At 39.5% G+C, this 27971-nt stretch overlaps 2 protein-coding genes across 3 annotated transcripts in view; one reads left to right on the top strand and one right to left on the bottom strand.

Moving 5' to 3' along the window:
• Nucleotides 1–40: 40 nt before the first annotated feature.
• MLH3 (mutL homolog 3) lies at nucleotides 41–27849 on the top strand (the record flags this gene model as incomplete). 2 transcript variants are annotated; one of them, XM_079699001.1, is made up of 13 exons in its annotated part: nucleotides 41–1719; nucleotides 1882–3506; nucleotides 5912–6010; nucleotides 6714–6799; nucleotides 7539–7643; nucleotides 8673–8745; nucleotides 14493–14564; nucleotides 15810–15921; nucleotides 16946–17105; nucleotides 23997–24020; nucleotides 24126–24204; nucleotides 26334–26485; nucleotides 27447–27849. In XM_079699001.1, the coding sequence occupies 13 exons, from the start codon at nucleotides 56–58 to the stop codon at nucleotides 27567–27569; spliced, it is 4374 nt and encodes a 1457-aa protein (XP_079555127.1). In that variant the 3' UTR covers nucleotides 27570–27849. The 2 variants fall into 2 exon arrangements, with proteins under 2 accessions (XP_079555127.1, XP_079555126.1); XM_079699000.1 differs by lacking the exon at nucleotides 14493–14564 and having other exon boundaries at nucleotides 56–1719.
• EIF2B2 (eukaryotic translation initiation factor 2B subunit beta) overlaps nucleotides 10174–27971 on the bottom strand; it is a gene marked incomplete at its 5' end in the record, with an annotated part of 35654 nt that continues 17856 nt past the window's right edge. Inside the window, one exon of the mRNA XM_079699005.1 lies at nucleotides 10174–10419. Within this exon, the coding sequence (XP_079555131.1) occupies nucleotides 10400–10419 (20 nt within the window). The 3' untranslated portion in view covers nucleotides 10174–10399. The remainder of the gene's footprint in view (nucleotides 10420–27971) is intronic.

Genomic DNA, 27971 nt, shown 5'->3' with positions numbered 1-27971 from the left:
TTCCAGTCAGAAAAGGGAACCAGTGCCTGGCTTTCTCACCAGCTTTCTACCTGCCATGATCAAGTGCTTGCCAGTTGAAGTACAAGCCAGGTTGCGTTCTGGTTTGGCTATATGCTCCTTAGGCCAGTGTGTTGAGGAGCTTGCCCTCAATAGTATTGATGCTGAAGCAAAATGTGTGGCTGTCAGGGTAAACATGGAAACCTTCCAAGTTCAGGTGATAGACAGTGGATTTGGGATGGGGAGTGATGATGTAGACAAGGTGGGAAATCGTTATTTCACTAGTAAATGCGACTCTGTACAGGACTTGGAGAACCCAAGGTTTTATGGTTTCCGAGGGGAGGCCTTGGCCAATATAGCTGACATGGCCAGTGCTGTGGAAATTTCATCCAAGAAAAACAAGTCAATGAAAACTTTTGTGAAGCTGTTTCAGAATGGAAAAGTCCTGAAAGCTTGTGAAGCTGACTTGACTCGACCAAGTGCTGGGACAACAGTCACCGTATATAACCTGTTTTATCAGTTACCTGTAAGGAGGAAATGCATGGATCCTAGACTGGAGTTTGAGAAGGTTAGGCAGAGGATAGAAGCTCTCTCACTTATGCACCCTTCCATTTCTTTCTCTTTGAGAAATGATGTTTCTGGTTCCATGGTTCTTCAGCTCCCTAAAACCAAAGACATATGTTCCCGATTTTGTCAAATTTATGGACTGGGTAAGTCCCAAAAGTTAAGAGAAATAGATTTTAAATATAAGGAGTTTGAGCTTAGTGGCTATATCAGCTCTGAAGCACATTATAATAAGAATATGCAGTTTTTGTTTGTGAACAAGAGGCTAGTTTTAAGGACAAAGTTGCATAAACTCATTGACTTTTTATTAAGGAAAGAAAGCATTATATGCAAGCCAAAGAACGGCTCTGCCAGTAGGCAAACGAATTCAAGTCCTCGGCATCGGTCTAACCCAGAACTCCATGGTATATATGTAATCAACATGCAGTGCCACTTCTGTGAGTATGATGTATGCCTGGAGCCAGCAAAAACTCTGATTGAGTTTCAGAACTGGGATACTGTTTTGGTTTGTATTCAGGAAGGAGTAAAAATGTTTTTAAAGAAAGAAAAATTATTTGTGGAATTATCAAGTGAAGACCTTAAGGAATTTAGTGAAGAAAATGAGTTTAGTTTATTTAGTGCCACTCTTCAGAAGCAAGTGTCCTCTGATGAGAAGTGTGACCAGGTCAATTTCCAAGAAGCATGTAATAATATTTTGGATTCCTGTGAAATGTTTAATTTGCAATCAAAAGCTGTGAAAAGAAAAGCTCCTGTAGAAAACATAAGCACACAGAATTCTAGGGATTCGGAAGCTATCAGAAAAAAGACAAATGATTCATTTTTGTACACTTACAAATCCGATGGGCCAGCCCATAGTAAAATGGAGTCATCTTTACAAAACGAAGATAGCGCTTGCTCAGAGTCAAGGATCTTAGAACAAGAGACAGCTGAAGCATCAGAATCAGGAGCAAATGAGAAACATAAAAAATCTTGCTTGGAACTTAACTCTTCAGAAAATCCACGTGGAACCAGTTCAGAAATGTTTGCAAGCCCTTTTCAGACACTTTATCACTTTGAGGGGAGTGGAGAAGGTCTAGAAATACAGAAAGTAAGTACTACTGCTAATGGCATGGCTGCCAACATCCTGAAAAATAACAGAATTCAGAATCAACCAGAGAGATTTAAAGATGCTACTGAAATGGGATTTGCAAGCCCTTTTCAGACACTTTATCATTTTGAGGGGAGTGAAGAAGGTCTAGAAATACAGAAAGTAAGTACTACTGCTAATGGCATGGTTGCCAACATCCTGAAAAATAATAGAATTCAGAATCAACCAGAGAGATTTAAAGATGCTACTGAAATGGGATGCCAACCTCTGCCTGTTGAGACAACATTATCGGGAGCACATGGTGCTCAGAGAGAAGAAGAGAAAAGAAAAAAAGAACCTAGTAATTGTAGAAGAATAAATGTTTTTAGTTATGGGCAAGTTAAATTATGTTCCACGGGTTTCATAACTCATGTGGTACAAAATGAGCAAACTAAATTAACTGAAACAGAACATTTATTTAAAAATTATGTTCAACCTGGTCTTGTGAGTGCCAAGGAAATATTTGGAAATAGAACATGCCATTCATTTGAGACTCCAAACACCAAAGATTTAACCACCACTTTAAGTAAAGAATTTGCTCAACTGCCCAACAAAAGATTGTGCAGAACAAATATAAGTTATGGGCTAGAGAACAAACCTATAGCAACTTACGAAAATTTTGCTATTTTTCAGGAAAGTAGTAAAAAATCACACACAGGTTGCTTACTACCTGACGCATCCTCTTTCTCTTGGGGTAGACATGTTTCAAATGGTAGTAAGAAGACAGGTAAGTTGATTTGTTCTGCCAAACCCATAGCTCATAAGAAGCTAAGCTTAAGTTCACAACTAGGATCTTTAGAGAAGTTTAAGAGGCAATATGGGAAGGTTAAAAATCCTCTGAATACAGAAGTGGAGGAAAATATCACTTTAGAAATCACTACCAATCTCAATCCTCAGGTTGAACCTGACATTCTGTGGAAAGACAAAAACCACTTAGACAACTCTGGTATTTGTAAAATCACTACTGTGAAACATGATGATTCAAATAGTAGTTGTCGACCAGTAAGTCACATGTTTTATTCAGAAAAGTTACCATTCTCCAAGGAAGACAGTTGTTTGGAAGAACAGATGCCTTGCTTAAGAGAAAGCCCTATAACTCTACAGGAGTTATCTCATTTTAACAGAAAGCCTTTGGATATTGAGAAGTCACCTGAATCACTAGCCTCTAAATTATCCAGATTGAAAGGCTCCGAAAGAGAGACTCAAACAATGGAGATGACGAGTCATTTTAATGAACTTCCACAATCAGATTCCAGTAGGAAAGACAGTGACTTGTCCAGTGGGTTAACCCTAGATTCTTGTAAGTTATTTAAAAATGAGCATAAAAAAACAGAAAGTGGCAACATCCCAATGTTGGACTCTGTCACACAGGGTAATCCCTTCAATAAAGACAGTGAAACATATTCTAACAACAATACAACAGAGAACTCTGTGATGTCAGAAACTCCTTTAGTACTACCCTATGATCATTCTACAGTTATCGGTAAGGATTCAGATGTTCTTATAGCTTCAGAACAACAGATCGGAAGTCCTGACTCTCCGAGTAGAATGTTAGTGAGTCACAGAGAAGATTCCACAGCTGGCCAAAATGGAACTTGTTGTCAGAGTGAGGAATCTATAGCAAGAACTTGTTCTGAAAATGAAGAGTCCAACACATGTTCTTTGGATTGGCAGCAGCATTTTGATATAGCCCTGGGAAGAATGGTTTACATCAACAAGCTAACAGGACTTAGCACATTCACTGCTCCTACTGAGGACTTTCGGGCTGCTTGTACTAAAGACCTGACAACTATGGCTGTGGATGTTCTACTTGAGAATGGTAAGTATATGGTGTTCACTGGCATGAATGCTTTGGAAGGTGGGAATAATGGCTGAGGAGTAAGGTAATCATGTTCAAAGAGATTATCTCAGCAGACAGAATATTTTGAAGCTTAATTATAAAATGTATGTGAAAATCCTCCAGGTCTATTATTATTTAAACATAAAAATACAGTGAAAGAATGATACAGAATGGAAGTGTATGTATATGTGTCTATGGGTATAGGTATGTGCAAGAGGGTGAGACAGTTTTTAATGAAAATGGTGCTATTGATAGTTGAGAAGATCTACAGTGTTTCCCTACCCCACTTTCCCCTCTCTCCCAAACACACAAGTCTCTAAGAAATTTGTCTTTAAAGGCACCTGCAATGCCAGTGTGGTATTTTTCTGGAAGTTGCTCTCTGCAGCTCCCAGGTAAAGGGCCAGAATGATCCTGTAATCATCCTAGGTTTCCCAGGAAAATCTATGGCTCAGTACAGTAGTATATTTATAAACTTTTTTTTAAAGAAAAAAACTTGACCATAAATTTTGGGGAATATAGTTTAAGTATGTATTTTTATAATCATACTTTTCAAATGTACTTTATTATAATACATATGCTAATAATCTTGATCTGGATAAGTGGCTGTTATTCAGAAAGACAATAATGTGGCTTTTAGATCAGACCACAAGGCCACATTGGAGCCTAGGCTAGGACTCTGAGTTCCCAGGTCTCAGTCAGCATTAAAAGTGACATTGTTTTGGCAGCGTGTTGAAAGCCAGATGTTGGGAGATGGTAAAACTGATTTCCATCTGGCAATAATCTTGGTTTTGCATCAGAATGATAAACATTAAATGTTCATCTGTGTTAAAAGTCTTGAATGTTGCAAAAGAATGTAAATAGTATGAAGGTAATTGCAAATTAACTTATAATTTCTCCCTAGGATAAGTATCTCTAACAGGAGGCTCTGATTTATTTAAGGTTAAATAAGACTTTTATTTTTCAATGGTTTCCAGTTTTTTGCCTTGTGAAAAAAATAATCACTGTAGTAACTTGCAAAGTATTAAATAGAAGAAAACCCTTTTCTTCAGTACTGCTCCTGAGACTAGCAGGCGGCTCGTAAAGACACACGTGTTTTTCAACGTATGTACTTTTGTGTCCTGATTTATAGTGAATGCTTATCAGAGGTAAATCTAAGGCACTGGCACCTCGTCTTCCTGAAACACAACTGCTTCTGATATGGTGACAAAAAATAACTGGATCACATTAAACTGAGATGGTTGTTGCTAAGACAAAGGGGGACAATCTTGGCTGCCATACTCAACCTAAACATCTGCTCCTGTTAAACAAATCTCGATGTGTAAAACGCTTCAACCTGCTCAATGCCTGCGTTAGCAAGTCTTGTGGTGAACTTTTGAGAGTCATGTTAAGTCAGAGATTCATAATGAAAAATTAAGTAGTTAGGGTCTAGAAACTAGTTCGAAGAAAAGATGGCTTCTGAGCACCCTCCTTTCACAGGGAGGGTTACCTTTCTGGAAATGGCTGGTGCGTAGCAGAACAGTAGGACTTGTTGAACCACACATAAAACATCACATGAGATGAACTGTTAAGAGGTAAATTTAATTGCACAGAAGAGAGGATCTATAAAGGTAATTTTAAGGAATAGTGTCAATCTCCAAGCCCTGGTAGTTTTTTTCTTTAAAATGTCTTTAACGCTGTCCTTTCTGTTAATAGTGACACAAGCTTATTTCACCTCACACTTTACTTTTATCGTTCTGAATTTATCTCTCTCCAGTTTTTGTCCAACAGATTTATCTTTTTGAAATAATAGTTTCATCATGTTTTGCCCCTGTTCAAAACTGTCAAATTCAGCATTGTTCCTAAAACTCCAATCTTATCATCCTTCAGAGAGGAGGGTAGAATTTGGGCCAGATCTTACTGGACTTTGGAATTTAAGTTGAGAACCTTTCATTCATTCATCTATTCATTTATTCACTCATTTGCTGGTCATTCACACTGTGTTTGGAGCTGCCACACTGCAGATTAACTGGCTTTGCTTTCAAGAGTCCACAGTCTATTAGGGAGGACAGCCATCTAAACAATTATAATATGATGAGATAAATGCTGGACACATACTGGGCACACACACATAGAGAGAGACACATATATTGGGAATAAGAGGCATGTAAATTGGGGATCTATTCTTCCTCATTCTGTCTGATATAGAAGCTAATAGGACTAAGCATTCATGCAGATTCCTAAGTTAGCAGAATAATTTCATTAAAGAACTTCTGACTCAATCTGTTGTTTAGTAGTCTGCCTTATGTCTTAATTCAGTTTGTGCAGAAAGAGATTTTATGTAACTTTATTTTTTAATAGTTTATTTTTTGAGTTCAAATGTCTAGATTTTTCTTTTTTATATTTAGGATCTCAGTACAGGTGCCATCCTTTTAGAAGCGACCTTGTTCTTCCTTTCCTTCCTAGAGCCCGGGAAGAGAGGACTGTGATGAGACAGAATAACAGAGGTAGGGGCATTAACAGGGATTGCCAGAACACCTAGTACATACTGTGCCACCTAGCTTAAAGAAAACAAAGCAGGGTTGTGTTATTGAGCTTGATCAGTGCCAGCTGTGCCTTCCTGGAACCAGGAATTCCCCATGGTCCTATTTAACAGCAGAACTAAGTAATTCAGTGCATGCATTTAGATCAGAAATTACTTTTCCAGACGAGGTCAATACTGTGTGATCATGCAGTCTGTGGTGTCTTGTGACTGAGAAAATGTTTCTTATTTTTAAAGATTGGAGCTGAGTCCATATTGCATTAGTTTTATATAAGCAAAATTCTTATCTGCAAAAAAAGCTACAGACATTTATCATTTTTCTTTTCTTCATTTCTAAAAATAGATAAGGTATATTTTTACCTAAAAGAAGTGAGACTACTAATTTGAACTGGTTTTTCTTCTGGACTTGTATTCTGAAATATCTGGTGAAAATAGTTTGGAGAAAAAGCTATAGTGCCAGAAGATACAGTCATCAAGTTTAGTTTAAAAAGTAACAGATCAAAACAATTTAGAGATACAGCAAACACTGCACATTTGCAGAATGTGGGAACAACGTGTCTGATCTTTGGTCTTGAGGCTGCACCACACCAAGCATGAGACACCATTCACCATTCACCCACTTCCCTGAGACTCTTGATGCCAACTTTACTTGTCCCCTTTTGCTGTAGCTACTGGGGACGGTGCTGTTGGTCCCGAATCGCTTCAGTCTTTGTTCTCAGAATGGGACAACCCAGTATTTGCCCGTTATCCAGAGGTAGGTCTGCAGCAATTTTTCTTTGCTTGTTATTTAAAAATTTGAATTTCATTTAAATTGGGTATGGGCATGAATGACTATATTCATTTGTAATTATGAATGGCAAGTGAGCATGTTTCCAAATAATTTATTTGGAAATTAATATTTACTGTAGAGAGGAGGAATCAGAATTCATAGCAGTTTGGAAGCTCGGACATTTTGGATTAGACATGTGTAACCACTTTGTGAATAGTGAATGTGTTTACCACTCTCAGAAGCCCTGACTTGCAGCTTTGGCAAAGTATTTAGGGTGGTGGTAATAAAAACTGTTATCATTAGATAAAGCAGTGAATCTTCTGCTAGAGGAACAGTTCACCACTGGACATGAGTATGCATCCTCTCCTCAGTGGGTTATCACACAATGTGCTTTGTGTGTTGTAATACGGGTGTAGAGTATATGAGCATTTGTTACTGATTCATCAGTTAAGATGTCTTTAAGGACTTGCTCATGAAGCGCAGGCAAATTGTTATTCTGAAAGTATTGGTGTTTGTCAGTAATTCTGTGTATAAACAAAAATTATTATTTAAGAGTAATAATTCATAAAGCCTTTTGAATTTTTATAAGTTCCCTGAATTCAACCCACCTCTAATAGGTTCTGTGAAAATGAATGTTTGTAAAGCACTTTGAGATCTTTGGTAAAACAGTTCTGCAGAAATAAAAGATTACAATGTAAATGACGTTTGATCTGGGTCTTTCTAGGTTGCTGTTGACGTTAGCAGCGGCCAGGCTGAGAGCCTAGCAGTTAAAATTCACAACATCTTGTATCCTTATCGTTTCACCAAAGAAATGATTCACTCGATGCAGGTAAAAGATTGACTTTAAAATCTCATTAAAGTATGTATATATATATATATATATATAAGACCTAAGCTAGACTAACTCTTGTGAAATTGGATTTATTTGATGATATAGACCATCCTGATCAAGGCACATGTGTTCTTTTTAATCTTACTGAAACTTTTATCATCAGAAGAAAAAGCGAAGGATTAATTATAATTACAAAGAAAAAAGTGTCCTTTGTAGTGTGAGCAGGTTTGGAGGGATGAATTATGGATTCAGGCTCACAGTTTCAAGGATTATATATTGACTTTCTATGTTGACAATAATTTGTAAATCAACTAAGTAATGTAGAGACATTGTCCTTAACTGTGCAACAATGCCCCTTTTTAAATGACCCTCTATTGTATGAGGCTACAAATGATATGGCTTAGGAGACCCCAGACTGAGGAGTTCCATTAACAGAAGGGACCCCTTCTCTCATCTGCTTTTCTAGTTTGCCCTCTCTCTGCACCACTCAGGCTGTCTTCATCTCCTTATTTTCAGTATGGAAACAAATTAGGAGGTTAGACAGATCTAGGCAGAGTAGAGCCACCAAGGTCTGAAGCCACCAGTGGCTTTTAACTTACTGCTTTAATGGACTAGCTCCTACAAGATGGGTTTCCTTGCTTTTGCATACATTTTCCAAATTTTTTCCAGACCTATTTGTTAGCAATCTCTGGTCATGTTAATAAATCTCTGGTCATATCACCTGTTAATAAGAGTCATTCTGTTGGGAACATTTCAAGTCTACTCTGAAGTTTTATTAGCATAACCCTCTTAGATGCCTCAGTCTGTTTCCTTGTAGTCTCTCCTTTTGTCTTCTGATCACTCTACTTGCCTATTGTTTTCCTTCCTAATGACTCCCTCAGGTTCATCAGCACCTGTCCTCAGTCTTAGATATGAATGTTATAATGCAAACAACTTTAAATTAAGTACAATTTTATCTCTCTCTATGCAGATAAGCCTTTGTTAATCTTTATTTAGTATTGTACCACTTATTTGAATGTATGGCAGGTTCTCCAGCAAGTGGATAACAAGTTTATTGCCTGTGTAATGAGCACTAAGACTGAAGAGAATGGTGAGGCAGGTAAGAATGAGGTTTAGCCTCAGTAACCAGCTGGTCTTTTTTTTTTTTTTTTTTAATTAATTATTTTTTTAATTTTTGGCCGCGTTGGGTCTTCGTTGCTGTGCGCGGGCTTTCTCTAGTTGTGGTGAGCAGGGGCTACTCTTCGTTGTGGTGTGTGGGCTTCTCATTGCAGTGGCTTCTCTTGTAGTGGAGCACGGGCCTTAGGTGCGCGGGCTTCAGTAGTTGTGGCACATGGGCTCAATAGTTGTGGCACATGGGCTCAATAGTTGTGGCTTGTGGTTTCTTGAGTGCAGGCTCAGTAGTTGTGGTGCAGGGGCTTAGTTGCTCCACGGCATGTGGGATCTTCCCAGGCCAGGGCTCGAACCCGTGTTCCTTGCATTGGCAGGCAGATTCTTAACCACTGCACCACCAGGGAAGCCCCAGCTGGTCTTCTGACAGCCTCCTTTTAAGGTTATTTTTTTATATACAATACAGTTTCAATGATTTGGACAGATTAGGGAAAACCAATCTAAATTAATATTATGAAACAACAGTTTTAAAGTACATTTAGTTTTATATACATAGACATGTATATACATGTTAAACTATTAAGAGTGGTTACCTTGGGAGTGAGAATGGAAATGGGCAGAGGGGAAATTTCATCTTTTACTTTTTAAAATATTTTATAGTCTTTGACTTTTTAATAATGTTTTAATGCGTTCCCTTTATAATAATAGAAAGTTTATATGATGAACTCTGATTTATCAAGAGTTACATATAATCTCTTGGTGACCTGCTTTAATAAAACAACAACAATTTGTAAATAATAACATTAACTCATTCAACAAATATTGATTGAGTGCCTATTGCATGCCGGGGACTGTGCTAGGGATACAATGGTGGGAGAAAATATTCATGCAAGAGAAACAGATAGTTACACAAACAATTAAAATTTTAACTCTAGTGTTATGGAGGAGAGAAACAAGATGCTGTAAGAATCTGTGTTGGGAGATTTGATTTAGTAGTGAGGTCAGGGAAGGTTGTGTGGGTAAAGCGAGATCTGAAGTATAAGTTAACTAGGTAAGGAAAGGAGGGAGGAGTATTGTGGGCAGAGGGAATAATATGCAATTTGTGCTTTCCTCTCCTTCAGTGATAGGAAGCAGGGCAAGCCCTTCCTTGTGTGAGGGCAGGAGATAGGCTAGACAAGTAGGTTGCAGCCAGATCTTTTTTTTTTTTTTTTTTTTTTTGCGGTACGCGGGCCTCTCACTGTTGTGGCCTCTCCCGTTGTGGAGCACAGGCTCCGGACGCGCAGGCTCAGCGGCCATGGCTCACGGGCGCAGCTGCTCTGCGGCATGTGGGATCTTCCCGGACTGGGGCACGAACCCGTGTCCCCTGCATCGGCAGGCGGACTCCCAACCACTGCGCCACCAGGGAAGCCCTGCAGCTAGATCTTAAAGACCAGTTACAAGCTTTGTCTTCATCCCAACACCAATTGGAAACAATTGAAGTTTTCTTTTTTATTGTTTGTTTTCGCAGCGGCACATGTCACATCACATTTGCATTTTGAAAATACTGCTCTGGCTGCAGTGTGGAGCCTGGAGCGGGTGTGGAGATGGAGTCCCAGTAACTGCAGAGAGACTGTTAGGAGGATGTTGCAATATCTAAGAAATGATGGTTAGCTGGGATCAGGGTGACCTAGAGAGAAAGATATTTAGGAGATAAAGTCAGCAGGACTTGGTGATGGATTGGATATGGGGAAGGTATATCAAAGATGACTCCTGGTTTTCTGACCTACGTAACTGAGTGGATGACGTTGCCGGACGAGGTTGGAGAAGCAGGCAAGAAGGGTGAAAAGCATGAGTTCAGTCTGAAACCCCTTTGAAATGTTCAAGAATGTGTCAGGAATATTACAGGTCTAGGATGCGAGAAGCATTCTGACATGGAGATCTAAATCTGAGTTGTCAGCATAAAGTCAGTCACTGAAGTCATGTGTATAAATTTTATCACCTAGAAGAAGAGTGAAGAGTGAGGAGGGGAAGAGAGGTTCTAAATCTAGAGTAATTCCGCCATTTAATAGCTGGGTAGAAAAGGGTGAACCAGCAAGAGAGATTATGAAACAACAGAAATAGGAAAACAAGCAAAGGTTGTGTTGCAAAGCCAAGACTTTGTACTAAGTGCTGCTGAGAGGTTAAGATGAGGACCAAAAATATCTGTTAGATTTCCAGACAGTGGAGGTCAGGGACTGCAGATGAGAGCTGTTTCAGAGAAGACATAGGACAGGAGAGACTCCAAAATCTGTGACATGGAAGAGGGACTAAGGAGAGTGAGGGTGCGAGAAGGCTTTTTTTTTTTTTTTTAACTGGGAGACTCTTGAGCCATTTACAAGGAATGCTTGATCCTGTCAGGTTCTGGAAAAGGCCTGAGTGGCTGAGTCCTGAGCACAACTGGAGGAGTTGGCTCCCGATGGGTAGACCTGCAGGCGAGAGCTTCTAAAGTTTGAAAGCAGTTCATTCTCTTTGTATTTCAAAATATTCTTTTTTATCTTGTTTACAGTATAAATTTATTTAGTAAATGTCATTACAGATCAAAGGTAAAGTAACCAAAAGTTTTGTCGTACTTATCATAAATATAGAATTAGTGAAGGTCAAATTCTAGTAGTCTTACTACTTCTAGAAAGTGAATAGATTGTTTTCTAAAGTTTTGATTACCTGGAATTCTTTCTTGTTTAATACCAAAATCTCTACTAATGGCACCTGAGATGGGTGTAGCCACAAAATCTCCAGATATTTAAATTTCTCTGAGATTCTGGATTGTTACTGTATAGGTTAGCTGCCATCAAGGAGTACTTTTATATAAAGAATTTTTCTGGGCTTCCCTGGTGGCACAGTGGTTGAGAGTCTGCCTGCTAATGCAGGGGACACGGGTTTGAGCCCTGGTCCGGGAGGGTCCCACATGCCGCGGAGCGACTGGGCCCGTGAGCCACAATTACTGAGCCTGCACGTCTGGAGCCTTTGCTCTGCAACAGGAGAGGCCGCGACAGTGAGAGGCCCACACACCGCGATGAAGAGTGGCCCCCGCTTGCCACAACTAGAGAAACGAATACCCAACACAGCCAAAAATAAATAAATAAATACATTAAAAAAAAAAATTTTTCTAAATCAAAATATAAGTATTTTTATTGTTGCTCACAAATACCAAAAGCAACCTATTCCTATAATTGATTTACTTTTATTTTAATATTTACACATTTTTAATGGATAAATATTGTTTTACATTATTGTGAAATTAATGCCATATAATGGCATTTTTTTTTGTTTGTTTGTTTGTTTTTTGCAGTATGCGGGCCTCTCACTGTTGTGGCCTCTCCCGTTGCGGAGCACAGGCTCCGGATGCGCAGGCTCAGCGGCCATGGCTCACGGGCCCAGCCGCTCCGCGGCATGTGGGATCCTCCCAGATCGGGGCACGAACCCGTGTCCCCTGCATCGGCAGGCAGACTCTCAACCACTGCGCCACCAGGGAAGCCCCATATAATGGCATTTTTATTGCATGTTTCCACCTATAATAAAATTCAGTTGTTCAGTTATGATCCTCTAAAGAATAAGGATTCATTCATTTATTGAGTGCCTCTTATGTGCCTGGTGCTATTATACATGCCAGGAATATAACAGACAAAAATCCTTGCCCTGATGAAGCTTCTATTCTGTTATTTTGGAATATCAAAAATACAGCTCTGACATGAGTAAATTACCTTCATATATTCTGCTTCATTCAAGGAATGGAAAATGTCATGAACATTTTGTAGACTATAAATCATTCCTCCAAGGCTTCCCTAGTGGCGCAGTGGTTGAGAGTCCGCCTGCCGATGCAGGGGACGCGGGTTCGTGCCCCAGTCTGGGAAGATCCCACATGCCGCAGTGTGGCTGGGCCCGTGAGCCATGGCCACTGAGCCTGCGCGTCCGGAGCCTGTGCTCCACAACGGGAGAGGCCACAACAGTGAGAGGCCCGCGTACAGCAAAAAAAAAAAAAAAATCATTCCTCCAGAGTCAGGTGCAGGATTGATTTTGTAGGGTCCCTGACTCTTGGTAATTCACATTGGCTCAGGTTGTGAGTTTGAGGTTACTCCCTCGTAATTTATTATTTATTCCATTGTTCTGCCCAATACAGGATGTTCAGTATTCATCACAACCAGCTGCAACTCCTCCTATCCTCAAAGGAGTTTAAAATTCAACATTTTGGGGCCTGTTCTGTGGTTGAACATGCTGTCAGAAAAATCATAATCTTTTTATTTTTCAAGTCAGTAGCTCTTACGCCATGAATTTGATGGTGTCATACAAACAATTTTTTTAATCTTTAGTAGAAATAGGAAAAACAGGCATTATCTAGTTTGATCAAATTCAAGAGGAGAACTTTTATTTCAATATAATCAGTAACAATAAACCTCAACCCTTTGGCCAAAAGTAATAAAATTACAAGCTAAAAAGATGTACTAATGTAATTGAGAATCAGTCCTCCTGCCAGTGAGAAAGGGATTTATTTCCCTGTAGGTTTGGCTTTGGGGTCAGGACATTCTGCTTCTCTCTTGCACCTGAGAGTATAAAGCCTTGCTACTCAAAATCAAGGTCTGTAAATAACATCACCTGGGAGTTTGTTAGACTTGCACAATCTTGTGTCCCACCCCTAACCTACTGAATCAGAATCTGCATCTTAATAAGATCCCCAGGTGATTTGTCTGCTGTTCCAAGTTTGTGAAGCCTGAGTCTAAAGCAAGGCAAACTGTGGCCTGGGGGCCGGATGCAGCCATAACCTGTTCTTTTTTGTTTCTTTTTTATCCAAAATGTGTTTATTGGGATGGTTTCCCATTCATCTTGATTCCAGGGGCTTTTAGCACTGCTTCCGTCTGAAAGAGCACCCTTCTGTAAGCCTTGCTTTTCCTCCTGTAGGCTGGCAGAGGACGGTAGAGCAGCCAACACACAAAACTACTGTTTGTGCATGGCTAAAGACGGTGGTGATTTTATAGCATAACCTGTTTTTGTACAGCCAGGGAGATAAGAATGGTTTTTACTTTTTTTTTTAATTGACGTGTAGTTAATTTACCGTGTTACATTAGTTTCAGGTATACTACATTTTTAAATAGTAAAATAAAAAGCAAAGGAAGAGTTATATTTTTTGACACATTAAAATTATATGAAATTAATATTTCAGTGTCTGTAAAAAGTTTATTGGAACACAGCTACAATATTCACATGTCTATGGCGGCTTTGGTTCAGAATGAATATTTGAGTAGTTGTGACAGAAACCATGTGTCCCAAAAGCCTAAAATATTTACTGTCTGGCCTTTCACAGAAAAATATTGCTGACCTCTGATCTAAAGTGTAGTAGAATGCTTCATGGGTTCTGGGGCAGCTTGCGAATCAAGGTCAGCTGATTATAAAATGTGTGGTTTAATGATCCTTCATTGTATCAAATTTGAATTAATAAATCAAAATCAGTATTTAAACATTAAGAATGTAGGGCTTTCACCATGTTTTAGAAATGAAATACTAATGAACTAAAGAGTTTTTCATCAGGGGTACATTTGTTGTAGTTTTTCCCATAACTTTAACTTTTTAGGAAATAAAAGATGCAGTTGTTACTGCTCAGTTTGTATGCTTCTCTTTTGCTCATGTTGTTAAATAGTTTGAATTAAGCTTTTTCTCCCTCAACACAACATGATTATTTTAATCTTGACCTGAGAATTTGAAACCCAGTGGTGCTTGCTGGTCTTCTAGGTGGAAACCTGCTAGTCTTGGTGGACCAGCATGCTGCCCATGAGCGTGTCCGATTGGAGCAGCTGACCATTGGTAAGAATCTGCTGAGGACTAGGAAAGATTCGAGACTCCCCAGCAGAATTAATGTACCTGAAAGAGTTTTTCTAACTGTGACTGTTGTGAAAAAAGATGAATTGTACATTTTAAAAAATGAAGCTGAAGCCTGCTGGTATGGCTTCTTTTATAATTGAAAGAATGTAGTAGTTCACTTTGCTAATTCAAACGTGTGGGTCTTAACACATGGTCAAAGGCATATTTGCTGTATCCTTATCATCAACCCTAAAGACTAGGCTACTTTATTACAACTTTCAGCACAAAGATATGCCCCTCCACATGCCCATGTGATCTTGGTTTACCTTCACAGTTCATCAGGCAGAGACTACCAAGCGGCTCAGAAGGCCCAATATATTGTTTTTATTTTAAAATTTAATTTGTTTTTGAATAGGTAGTATAATCCAATAGGCTCAAGTCTGAAAGGTACAAAAGGGAATAAAATAAGGTCTCTTTTCTACCCTTGCCCTTCATCCAACCTAGTTTCTCCCCAGAGGCAACCTGTATCACTAATTTGTTATGGATTCTTCCAAAGTCAATATGTGCTTTTTAATCTTTGCTACCCATTTTTCTCATATGAGGCAGTCTGTTCCCCAAGGTGTAAAATACCAGGAAAATCTTTACTCCTGTGGTCAAGTAATAAAAAACCCAAATGTTGTAGAGTTAGGTGAGGACCTAGGGAGGTATTTCATGGACTAGAATGGCAGTGATGTTATTTCCATGTTCAGTTTTCCTTATAAAATGAAGACCTAAGAGTTGGGAAAGATACAATAAAAAGTATTAGAAAAACTTTCTTGCTTTAGGCCCTGGACCATTTGAGAATAGTACTGACTGATTCTCTTCAGAGCCTGGGAAATCCTTCTGGAAGAATGAGGGAGCCTTCTTGAGCCACTGGGTTGTGAAGTAAACCCCTTTTATCTCCCCAGTAATCCATATTAGTCAGCCTCTGTTACTGCAACCACATTTGTTGACTATCTACGGGAACATCGCATTGTTCATTTGAATGTAAGATTAAGTCTTATATTTCTTATTTAAGAAAATACTGCTAAAATGAATAAACAAACTAGATACTTACTAGTTTGACTTTAATAATGGAAATTCAAAGCCTAAAACTGAACATTGAACATGCTGCTAAGCATTATAATAATTCCATGACTGTCTTCATTTTTATCTGAATCTGGAAGACTTCACTTCCTGCTCTTAACCCATTCATCTTTCTCTCAATAGGTTCCTATGAGAAGCAACAGCCACAAGGCTCTGGTCGAAAAAAATTACTGTCTTCCACTATAAGTCCTCCACTAGAGATAACAGTGACAGAGGAACAAAGGAGACTCTTATCGTTAGTACCACCATGAGGTTGTGATGTTGCTAATGTACATTCTCTGGCCAGGGTATAAGCATAACTGTTGTTCCTTACCTCAGTTGAGGCACTGAGACCAAGAGAGGTTACATGACTTGTTCAAGGTCATAACAAGTTTTAAGTGGTGGAGCAGGCACTCAGATGCAGGTCGTCTGACTCCAAATGCTGTTCTTTCCACTATATCACAGCTATTGAGTATAGGATAGAGTTTCCCTGATAATTTTTTCCAGCAGTTGGCTTAGAGTACTCTTACCATTTCTTGGAACGGTCAATATTTATGCTGTGCTGTTTCTGAAAGTGAAGTTACTGCAGTAATTGCTTCCATTCTGCTTTGCCTTGATACATTCTAGATTCTTAGTTTTTGTTACCATAATCATACTGGGAAGAAAGTAAAACACCGGGCCACAAGGAGGGGGCAAATCATATAATGAGTCACAAGATAGGACATTTTCCTACTTCGGGGTGGCACAAATTATTGGAAATAAAAAAGAGAGAATTGTCTCTAAATTTATTTAAGGTTTGGGAATATGCCACTGCCAATAAATCTTTTTCCCTGGGATATAATTTATATTAGAGGCAGATCCATTTATTTACATCCCGTTAATCAGGACTTCTCAGTTTCTCTGGCTGTTAATTATCTCCCTGCTTTTAATGCTGATTCAAAACATTCTTAGCCCTTTTATTTATGCCAAACTTCTTTAAGTGCCAGCAAGGAGAAGTTAGCAATTCCTCAGTGAAGAATAAAAAATTTAGGAACAAGACATAGAAACAAATTGACATAGAAACAAATTGATTCTCTCAATGGAAAAGAGGAAAAAAAATGAAGGTTACTGTAATTCAAAAAGGAAATTTGGTAATAAAATCTAAATAAACAAGCATAAGTGTGAGAAAAATAGTGTAAGTTTTAAAGCTTGTGGCAGCTTTTGAGAAACTATCAAGCATTTGGAACTGATACTGAAATGTGAATGAAGTAATTCTTTTACATTTGAGGTTATCTCTTTAGGTGTTACCACAAAAATCTGGAAGATCTTGGCCTTGAAATTATATTTCCAGACACTAGTGATTCTCTGGTCCTTGTAGGAAAAGTACCACTCTGTTTTGTGGAAAGAGAAGCCAGTGAACTTCGAAGAGGGAGATCTACTGTGACCAAGAGCATTGTGGAGGTAAGACACAGCTGCAAAAGCCGAGAAAACTGCTGAATGCTAATAACCTCTTACTTTGTTCAGAAATTCTCTATATTCATCTTTTATTCAACAAGCATTTATGAAATAACCTGCTGTGTGCCAGGTGCCAGAGATTCAAAGATGAATTAGCTCAAGGTGAGGGAGAAGGACATTTAAATAATTATACTGTAATGAAATTTGGCCAGCAGAGGTATGTTCAAAAGTGCTATGGAAATACAGAATATTTACTGTGCCCAGGAGGGTGGAGGTCAAGGAAACTATCACAGAAAAACATTTGTTTTTTGTTTGTTTGTTTCAGGAAAAGTCTTATAGAACAGTAGGAGCCTGCCAAGTACAGAAGAGGGGATAAGGTCATTCTAGACAGAATAACAGATATCAGAGACTTGAAACAGATCCCGTGCTTAGGGAACTACCAATACACATGGCTCGAATTAAGATACACACAAGGTAGTGGTGGGCCTAGATGAGGCTAGATAGGTTGTCAAGCCCAACTCATAAAGGGATTTAGCATATTTAGCTGAATAGTTTGCATTTCATCCTGTAGGCAGCCAATGAAGAGCAAAATACACTTCAGCACTGCATTTTAAATACTTTACTTACGTGTTTCGTTTTTTTAAAACAATTTATTTTGTATTTGTTGTCTTTTCTTTCCTCCTTTCCTGTTTTCTATTAGAGTTTTCTTTATTTCTCTTTTTTTCCCCTCTACTGGTTTAGACGGGGAATTTTAGCTTGCATATATAACACAGTTTAAAGGTAATTTGTTATTCTGTTCTCTTCATAAACCGTACACAAACCTTACCACCCTTTCTCTTGTACCACTTTTCTCCCATCTTCCATTTCGTTGCCTATTTTAATTCCACCTTGTCTTTAATCCCCCTGGTAGACCTTAATTTTATAGTAAATGTTTATTTAGCTTAACCAAAGTGTTTTCCATTCTTTGTTCACTATTGCTTCTTGCATCCTATTTATTCTTTGTGTTCAGTTTTCTTTTCACTGAAGTAAATCTCTTAAAAGTTCTTTTGTTAAGAGTCCAGGAATAAAATATCTTTGAAAACATCTTTATTCCACCTTCACATTTGCATGATTGTCTAGCTAAAAATAGAAGTCCATATTCTTATTTATCCCTCAAGCATTTCAAAAATATTCTGTTACTTCTGACATTCTATTTTTGCTACTGAAGTCCATTGTCAATTTTATTATCATTACTTTGTAGGTAACCTGATTTTGTCTCTGGTTGCTTTTAAGATTTCTCTGTCTTTGGTGTTCTTCCATTTCCCTATGATATATCTTTGTGTGGATTTATTTTGATTTCCTTCTTGAGATTCATTTTACGTATTCAATTTGGAAAATATAGTTATTATCACTTCAAACATTGCTTCTTCCCCCCTTCTCTCTCTTGCCTCCTAGAAATGCTATCAGGTGTCTACTGGACCTTATCATTCTATTCTCCATGTCTTTTGCCATCTCTTTCGTATTTCCCATGGTTTTATCTCTCTGTGATGTATTCTGGGAAATTTCCTCATTTATCTTCCACTAAACTAAGTTCACTCTTCATCTACTATTTAATTAGTTGTTTAACTTGTCCACTGGGTTTTTTATTTCAATGACTATTATTTTTTTCCAGAAGTTTTATTTAGCTCTTTCTCAGATCTATCTGTTCTTTTTTCATGGTGTCCTTTTTTATTCATTGTGGTTTCTTAACTCCTTCTTTAGCTCTTTCTGTTTGGAGCACAGGAAAATCCACATCAACTCAGTCTATCATTTTTTACAGAAATCTGAATTACTTTAGTAATATTTAAAAATAAAAAGTAGAAGATAGATTTAGTGGATAAAGTGTGGGATACATGGATATAGGAAAGATTTGAGGTAGAGAGCAGTTGAGAGGCTCGTGCACTGGTGCAAGTAAGACAGTATGAAGATTTGACTAAGTCAGTAGCAATGGGAATGGAGAGGAGGGGCATATTTGAAAGGTAGAATCAAGAGGACCTGGTGAGCAAGAGAATATAAAAGAGATAAAGGAGAAAAGATAAGTAATGATTCTCAGGGTTCTCACTCAGATGACTAGAGGGATGGTGCCGTTGACAGAAAAAGGAACCAGAGGAGGAGAAGTACACTTGGCTAGGGAGTTAAGATTATGAGCCTTAGTTTAGACACACTGAATGTGCCTTCAAATGGAGATGTCCAGTGGATGGACAGACTTTGAGATCTAGCACTTGGGAAAGAAGTCAGGGCTGCAGTATCTATTTGGGGGTTAACAGTATACAGTTGGCCCTTGAACAACATGGGTTTGAACTGTGCGGGTCCACTTATACTCTAATTTTTTTCAAAAAATACACACTACACTACTACAGGATCTGCGGTTGGTTGAATTCCCAGATGTGGAACCATGTCTACGGAGGGCTGACTGTAAGGTTATACAAGGATTTTTTACCACACAGAGGGTTGGTGCCCCTAACTCCTGTGTTGTTCAAGGGTCAACTGTATATATTTTGATAATATCAGAAGCTGGAGAAGGGTCTAACAGACGTGCAATTGTTCAGGGAGAATATGAAGAAAAAAAGAGAGCCAAGCATGGAGGCTGTGGAACACCAGCATTCAGGGTGTATATGTTTTGGCAAAGGTCCAGAAAGCTACTGCTGAAAAGAAGAGACTGTAAAGGATGATTGAAAATATTTGGTCAGAGAGGAGGAGGAAAACCAGGGAAAAGTAATACTGCCACAGCCAAGGGAAGTTTTAAACAGGAAGGGAATGGTCAACAGTGGCCGGAGAGTAAAGCCTGAGGAGTTGGATTTGGCTGTCAGGGGACACTGCCTGCCTTGTGGAATCTGTTCCTAGGGGTGGGCAGGGGGTCAGGAGTGAGGGAAGGGAGAAAGGGGAGCTAAGGAGCCCTCTCTTTCCAGGACTTCGGCTACATACCAAAGAGATGGGGGTGACAGCTAAAGGTTAAGGGTGTCAGGAAGTATGGGGCAGGACACAGGTGGAGGAAAGGTTTTTGTTTCTTTTCAGATGGGAGAGACTTGAGCATGTTTGTAGTCTAAGTGTGAGAAGACATTTGAGAGGAAGAGGCAGCTAACATGCCAGCTTTGGGATCATCTTGACTTTACTCTTCCCAGAATTGTCCTTTGATCAGACCACCTCTGCTTGGCTTTCAGCAGCGCTCTTTTCTCCCAACAGAGCTTATTTTCTCCAAGCCTCCTCCTCCAAATTGTCTTAAATCCAAGAGATAGGATCTGTTAGAATCTTTTATAGTAATTCAATCCTTAAGTATTTAATGAGAAAATTATAATGAAAACTTTTCCTAAAGTGACTTCAAAGAGTACTGGCAAGAAGTTTACCTCAAACTGAAACAAGGCTTATGGTTTCAGCAAGTCTTGATTATGTTAAGTCAGGCTGATCAGGAGAGATTTTGTTGATTCTGAAAGAAGCTGGAACAGTTCTGGTATCTTGAAGAAGAGGTAGTTACTTGGATCTAGCAGTTGAAAGATCACTAAGACATCTTTCTATAAAGTTCTATCCTCTAGCCTAATGAATGAGCCTTTTAAATATTACATTATCTAGCATTAATGTTCAATTTGAAATTGAACATTTGAAATATGAAATGAATAGAGAATAAGATCCATTTCCTCTTCTCCATGCTTACAGACTGATGTTTTACAAGCCCCAGATATATAAACACAAGAGAGAATAGCAAAGAAGTTAGGTTTGATCTGTCCACACTAAACTTTGTTAGTGGGTCAGGTATTATGAGACATCTTTCTATTTAGGTTTGTTTGGGAGAATATGTGGCTTTTAAAAAATACATAGTATCTACCGACTAGCTCTTGGTAACTGTGCTCATTTATAAGTATGGTGGACTAGTCTGTAAATGAGGCAGGGAAGAGAATTTTCTTTTTTTTTTTTTTTTTGAAGTTTTAAACTTTTTAATTCTTTTTATTTTTATTTTTTTAATTGGAGTATAACTGCTTTACAATGTTGTATTCTGCTGTACAATGAAATGAATCAGCTATATGTATACCTATATCCCCTCCCTCTTGGACCTCCCTCCCACCCCCCTCCCCCATCTAGGTCATCACAGAGCACCAAGCTGAGCTTCCTGTGCTTTATAGCATGTTCCCACTAGCTATCTATTTTACGCATGGCAGTGTATATATGTCAATCCTAATCTCCCAATTTGTCCCACCCTCCCCTTCCCACCCCCCGTGTCCATATGTCCGTTCTCTACATCTGTGTCTCGATTCCTGCCCTGCAGATAGATTCATCTGTACCATTTTTTTTCTAGATTCCACGTATATGTGTTAATATACAATATTTGTTTTTCTCTTTCTGGCTTACTTCACTCTATGGCAGACTTTAGGTCCATCCACATCTCTACAAATGACCCAATTTCGTTCCTTTCTATGGCTAAGTAATATTCCATTGTATATATATACCACATCTTCCTTATCCATTCATCTGTTGTTGGACATTTCGGTTGTTTCCATGTCCTAGCTACGGTAAATAGTGCTGCAATGAACTTCAGGGTACATGTGTCCTTTTTTTTTTTTTTTTAACATCTTTATTGGAGTATAATAGCTTTACAATGTTGTGTTAGTTTCTGCTGAATAACAAAGTGAATCAGCTATATGTATACACATATCCCCATATCCTCATAAACCCTTCCTCTTGAGCCTCCCTCCCACCCTCCCTATCCCACCCTGCCCATTTTGAATTATGCTTCTCAGGGTATATGCCCAGCAGTGGGATTGCTGGGTCATATGGTGATTCTATTTTTAGTTTTTTAAGGAACCTCCATACTGTTCTATATAGTGGCTGTATCAATTTACATTCCCACCAACAGTGCAAGAGTGTTCCCTTTTCTCCACACCCTCTCCAGAATTTATTGTTTGTAGATTTTTTGATGATGGCCATTCTGACTGGTGTGAAGTGATACCTCATTGTAGTTTTTTAAATTTACTTTTATTAATTTTTGGCTGCGTTGGGTCTTTGTTGCTGCGTGCAGGCCTTCTCTAATTGCGGCGAGCAGGGGATACTCTTCATTGCGGTGCGCAGGCTTCTCATTGCAGTGGCTTCTCTAGTTGTGGAGCACGGGCTCTAGGCATGCAGGCTTCAGTAGTTGTGGCTTGTGGGCTCTAGAGTGCAGGCTCAGTAGTTGTGGCGCACAGGCTTAGTTGCTCCGCGGCATGTGGGATCTTCCTGGACCAGGGCTCAAACCCGTGTCCCCTGCATTGGCAGGTGGATTCTTAACCACTGTGCCACCGGGGAAATCCCTCATTGTAGTTTTTTTTTGTTTTTTTTTTTTTTTTGCGGTGCGCGGGCCTCTCACTGTTGTGGCCTCTCCCGTTGCGGAGTACAGGCTCCGGACGCTCAGGCTCAGTGGCCATGGCTCACGGGCCCAGCCGCTCCGCGGCATGTGGGATCTTCCCAGACCGGGGCACGAACCTGTGTACCCTGCATCGGCAGGCAGACTCTCAACCACTGCGCCACCAGGGAAGCCCCTTCATTGTAGTTTTGATTTGCATTTCTCTAATGATTAGTGATGTTGAGCAGCTTTTCATGTGCCTCTTGGCCATCTGTATGTCTTCTTTGGTGACATGTCTATTTAGGTCTTCTGCCCATTTTTTGATTGGGTTGTTTGTTTTTTTGATATTGAGCTCCATGAGCTGTCTATATATTTTGGAGATTAATCCTTTGTGTGTTGCTTCATTTGCAAATATTTTCTCCCATTCTGAGGTTTGTCTTTTTGTCTTGTTTATGGTTTCCTTTGCTGTACAAAAGCTTTTAAGTTTAATTAGGTCTCATTTGTTTATTTTTGTTTTTATTTTCATAACTCTAGGAGGTGGGTCAAAAGAGATCTTGCTGTGGTTTATGTCAAAGAGTGTTTTTCCTAAGTTTTCGGGAAGAGAACTTTCTGAGTCTGGTTTAAAAAGAAGTCTGTCGTGTTGTAATCTTAGGAAGCTAATTTTTTTTTTTTTTTTTGGCCGCACCACTTGGCTTGTGGGATCTTAGTTCCCCAACCAGGGATTGAACCCAGGTCCCAGCAGTGAAAGCTCTGAGTCCTAACCACTGGACCACGAGGGTATTCCCAGGAAGCTAATTTATACATAGCCATTTCTAGGAGTAAAGAAATCCTGTGTTTTCTTATAAAGAAATTATTAAATGTGCCATATCTCAAAACAGTTTTTAACCTCCAGAGGGTAAAGAAATTTGTAGCATGAAATAGTGTCTGCTTTAAATTTCTTTAGTCCTTTTGTAAATATTAACATCTGCAGGGATGTTACTATTGAAAAGGCTACCCTAGGGGCAGAGATATGCAAAGGAGGAGAAATTTCTCAACAAAATGCCTCAGAGAGTAAGCTTTTTGACCTGAAGGGAATTGTCACACAAAAAAAAATGCCTGTGGGAACTAAGTGACTACTTATTTTTATGATATTTAAACAAGTGTTATACTGAGTGCATAGTTGTATTGACGATTGTTGTGTATTTATTCTGTTTATGTGCAGTATTAAACATGTTCTAGCTAAGATTATAAATGCAAACAGACAGCCTCTTAGTGAGAAACCTCCCTGATATTCAGTTGAGTCATTAGGCTACCAGTTATATAACCTCATGAGTTGATGAGCTATCTCTAGAGAAAGCTTCAGTAGCTAAATACATTCTCCATTCAGTAAGAGTTCTTTTAGTTGTCTTGGTATTTCGTATTCAAAGTGCCTTACAACAAATAAATTATTTGCACCTAAGTGCTATATTGCTGCAACTCTTTTCTTCAAGAGGCATATTTTAAAGAAGAAAATTGGAATATTTTGTAAATTATCAAAGGGCAATTATAACATAGCAATCATTTAATGCCTGTTTTCCTTTTTCTCCTTGTAGGAATTTATTCAAGAACAAGTGGAGGTAAGCTTTTCTCTTATTTGGGGGTTTCACACAGAGACACTGTACACAGAAAGCTCCATTGTCCCATTTGCTTTTCCATTAACAAAGGATGTGTTTATGCATTAGCTACTCCAGACCACAGGAGGCATCCAAGGGACTTTGCCACTGACTGTCCAGAAGGTGTTGGCATCCCAAGCCTGCCATGGTAAGACTCTTGACACACTAGCTATTGAGTGCCTTTGCATGCTGCGCACTGGCAGGGTTCAGCAGTTATGAAAGAAGCAGAAGGCATGATTATCACCTGCCTCTTGGAGGGTTCAGTTTAGATCAGGAAACAGTACACTAAAAATGAACCCTAAAAAATTACTTTTACAGGGGCTTCCCTGGTGGCGCAGTGGTTGAGAGTCCGCCTGCCGATGCAGGGGACGTGGGTTCGTGCCCCGGTCTGGGAGGATCCCACATGCCGCGGAGCGGCTGGGCCCATGAGCCATGGCCGCTGAGCCTGCACGTCCAGAGCCTGTGCTCTGCAACGGGAGAGGCCACAGCAGTGGGAGGCCCACGTACCGCAGGAAAAAAAAAAATTACTTTTACAAAGCAAAATACCACCACATATATTGGACCATAATGCAGACTGACTTATATGAGTGGAGGAGTAACTGCATTTTTGAGTCAAGTTTTGAATGAGCTGAGGGACATGGATTCAGAGGAAGGGAGAGTTTACTACAGGGGAGGAAATAGCCTGTGCAGAGATCCAAAGGCAGAAACAAATTAGTTATATGAGGAGCAGCAAAGAATATCAGGAAATTAAGCTGGTGAGGAAACACAGAAACCTAGAAGGTCACAGCCAAACCTTTAGACTTTATACAGAGGGCAAGAATCATTGAGGGTTCTTGAGTAGCGCAATATGATAAAATATAGAAAACGGTATTGGAGGAACTTACTTTAGGGATCATGACAGACACAGAATCCCCTGCAACTATCATTTGACCATGGTGGGGTGTCCACTCCAGACACCCTCCCTCCATTTGATCTCTCCCCATCAACCTTCTCCTCTCTTCACTTCCTGTCTTTTCTGGCTTTGTTACCTCAGTCCCTCATTAGTTTGTCTCCTGTAAATATCACAAACTCCTTCCCCCCTTTATCCTATCTTTACTCCTCATATTACTCCATCCCCAATTTCATCATCTCTGCCTTCAAAGTGTATCTTAAATGTCTCCAATGTGATTGGTTTCTACTGCCGCCTCCCTAGTTCTCGCCACTGTTGAGTCCTCTGACTTAGTCTCCCCACATCTATTCTGGCTCACCTTCAAGCCATTCTTCCCTCAACACCCAGAGGAATCTTTTTGAAACATTCCTCTGAGCATGTCATTCTTCTACCAAAAACCTGACAATGACTACCCATTGCTCTTAGGATGAACATTTTATTCTTTACCGTGGCCTGCAGGGGTCTTCATGGTCCAGCCTCTGCCTGCCTCTCCAGTTTCTTCTCACATCACTCTCCACCTTGCCCTTCACATTCCAGCCTGCTTCCTTGGTCTTGGTCTTGTGTGCTAAATTCTGCACTTGCCTTCCTCCTCTGTCTGAAATGCCCTTCTGCTCATTCTTCAATTAGCCATGTTTTTCTTAACCTAAGATCTCAGATTAAATATCATTTTGTCAAGAAAGCCTTCCCTGACCCTCCTAAACTGGGTTTAGTCTTCCGGTTATATATTCTTCAATATTCTATATTTTATAGTACTTATAATTTAAACTATTGTGTAACTGTTTAATGTTTGTCTCACCTATTAGATTGTAAGCATCATGAGGGTGGAGGGCATCCATCTCATTCACTGCCTGGCATAGCTCCAACAGAGTATATACTTAATAAATATTTGTTGACTGAGTGAATTAATGTATGCATAAAGGCAGTTTCTGACAATATGAGAGTTTAGAGTAAAAGATTATGCTAGAAATAGAAAAAAGCAGCAAATAAAATGGACACTGTAGGGAAACAATTAGAGATCTTGGTGATAGATTGGCTCTGGAAGAAAGATGACCTTGATTTCACAAACCTAAGAAGTAGGCAAAAATATTGCTCTTGCCTCTTTGAAAAAACTCTGAAGACAAAATCCTAACAAGTTAAGGAATGCCCGCTACAGGGATTAGACAGACAGTGACTCCATAAGGAAAAGCTGAGTGCAGGTCAGTCCTGAAGCCAATTTCAAGCAGTATTAAAGTCACATGAAAGGAGCCTCAGAACCACGTTGCTCTTCCCAGATATTTGGCTCTGACCCAGGGCCAACACCGGTTTCCCACCCTACACACCATACCCTCTTGTTTCTGTCTTTTGTTTAGGGGCCATTAAGTTTAATGACGACCTGAGCCTAGAGGAGAGCTGTCGCCTTATTGAAGCTCTGTCCTGGTGCCAGCTGCCTTTCCAGTGTGCTCATGGCAGGCCCTCCATGCTGCCGTTAGCTGACATTGACCATTTGGAGCAGGACAAACAGGTGGAGCAATGACTGACAGGAGACTAGCTCCTATTAACCAAATGTAATCTGTCTTAATCCTTTCCCAATTATGAGAGTTTTGAAAAATATGCATTGGAAGTTTTCTTGGAAGTCTCACCATTTCATCTTCTAGCTCAAATTCAAAATAGCGTTTAGGCTGAACTATCTCATTATACATATGATGCCTTTGTATTTTTTAAGTTTACCACATGTACAGACTGATGTATCCTGAACATTTGTTGCCTACGGGCTCTAGGTTTGATGAGATGCAGAAGTTCTCTCTGGGGCCCCAGAAGGTTGGTAGAAACACAGCAAATTCACTGCTGGCAAATGTAGCCGAAACAGCCAGTTGCTTGATAGTACTTACTGGAAATGGTGGCCATCTCCAGGGATCTCTAGAGTAACGATTTGAGGACCTTCAGGCAGGAAACCAAGCTTAGGACATTTTCACATTATGCTTTGGCCCTGATTGCTCAGCAGTCCAGGAACAATGATGTGGATAATGCAATAAAGGCACCGAGTGGTTTAAACTAAAGAGCATTTTCTGACCTTGTTATAATCGTAAATGAAACAGAACTGAGAGCATAATAGGAATGTCTACGTTGCCGCTTTCCAAAATCTTTTATTTTGCTTACCTTTCCTGTCAAGGGCTATAAAGTCTTTTCTTGCATGGAGTTTTCAGGTACTAATGTTTTCTGACTCATCTAGTACATTTTACTCCATTAAGAACTTTTTGTTTCATATGACAGTGAAAAAAATGAAAAAAGTTTTGTCTCCATTCCCGAACAGATGTGCCTGTAGACTGAGTTTTCAGTCCCATTTATCCTAAGGAAATCTATAATCTTTTCCAAATCCAGAAATTAGAAATCAAAACTGATTTGAGTAGCCATAATTAGGAAATACTTATATGCTCCTTGGCTTTTCATACTGCTAATTGGAGTTATTCTCTTTCTTCCCATAGGTTAAACCCAATCTTGCTAAACTTCGCAGAATGGCTCGGGCCTGGCATCTTTTTGGAAAAGCAGAAGGATGTGATACAGGGCAAAGCCTGCAGGCATCTGTGCCTCCTCGTGAGCTGCCATGAGAACAGAATTATTGTCTCTAAGGAGCCTAAGGGATGCTGACTGTAGGCCTCTGGGCAGAGAGTGTGAGCCGCAGGCACTGGCAAGGTCTTGACTGAATGGGCCCAGGGCACCAATCAGCATCTCCGTCTTCCCTGAGCAGATGATCCCTCCAGTTAAGTAGCCAGATGGAATTCAAGCCTAAAGACAGTTCATTCATTGGCTTCCATGGACACTGGAGGTTGCCCTATAATATCTACTTTTTGTAATTTATTTGGGGATAAAATCTAATGATTAATTGTTTGATTGTCTGGTTGTTTGTGGGATTTTTGGGGGGTGGGATGGGGTTTTTTGGTTTTGTTTTGCAATTTTTTTCCAGCCTCATAGTTTGCGCTGATGTGATCTACCTGATGCTGAACTCCCAG

Source organism: Hyperoodon ampullatus, assembly GCF_949752795.1.
Source record: "Hyperoodon ampullatus genome assembly, chromosome: 3".
NCBI lineage: Eukaryota > Metazoa > Chordata > Mammalia > Artiodactyla > Ziphiidae > Hyperoodon > Hyperoodon ampullatus.
This window is presented reverse-complemented; position numbering and strand designations above follow the sequence as displayed.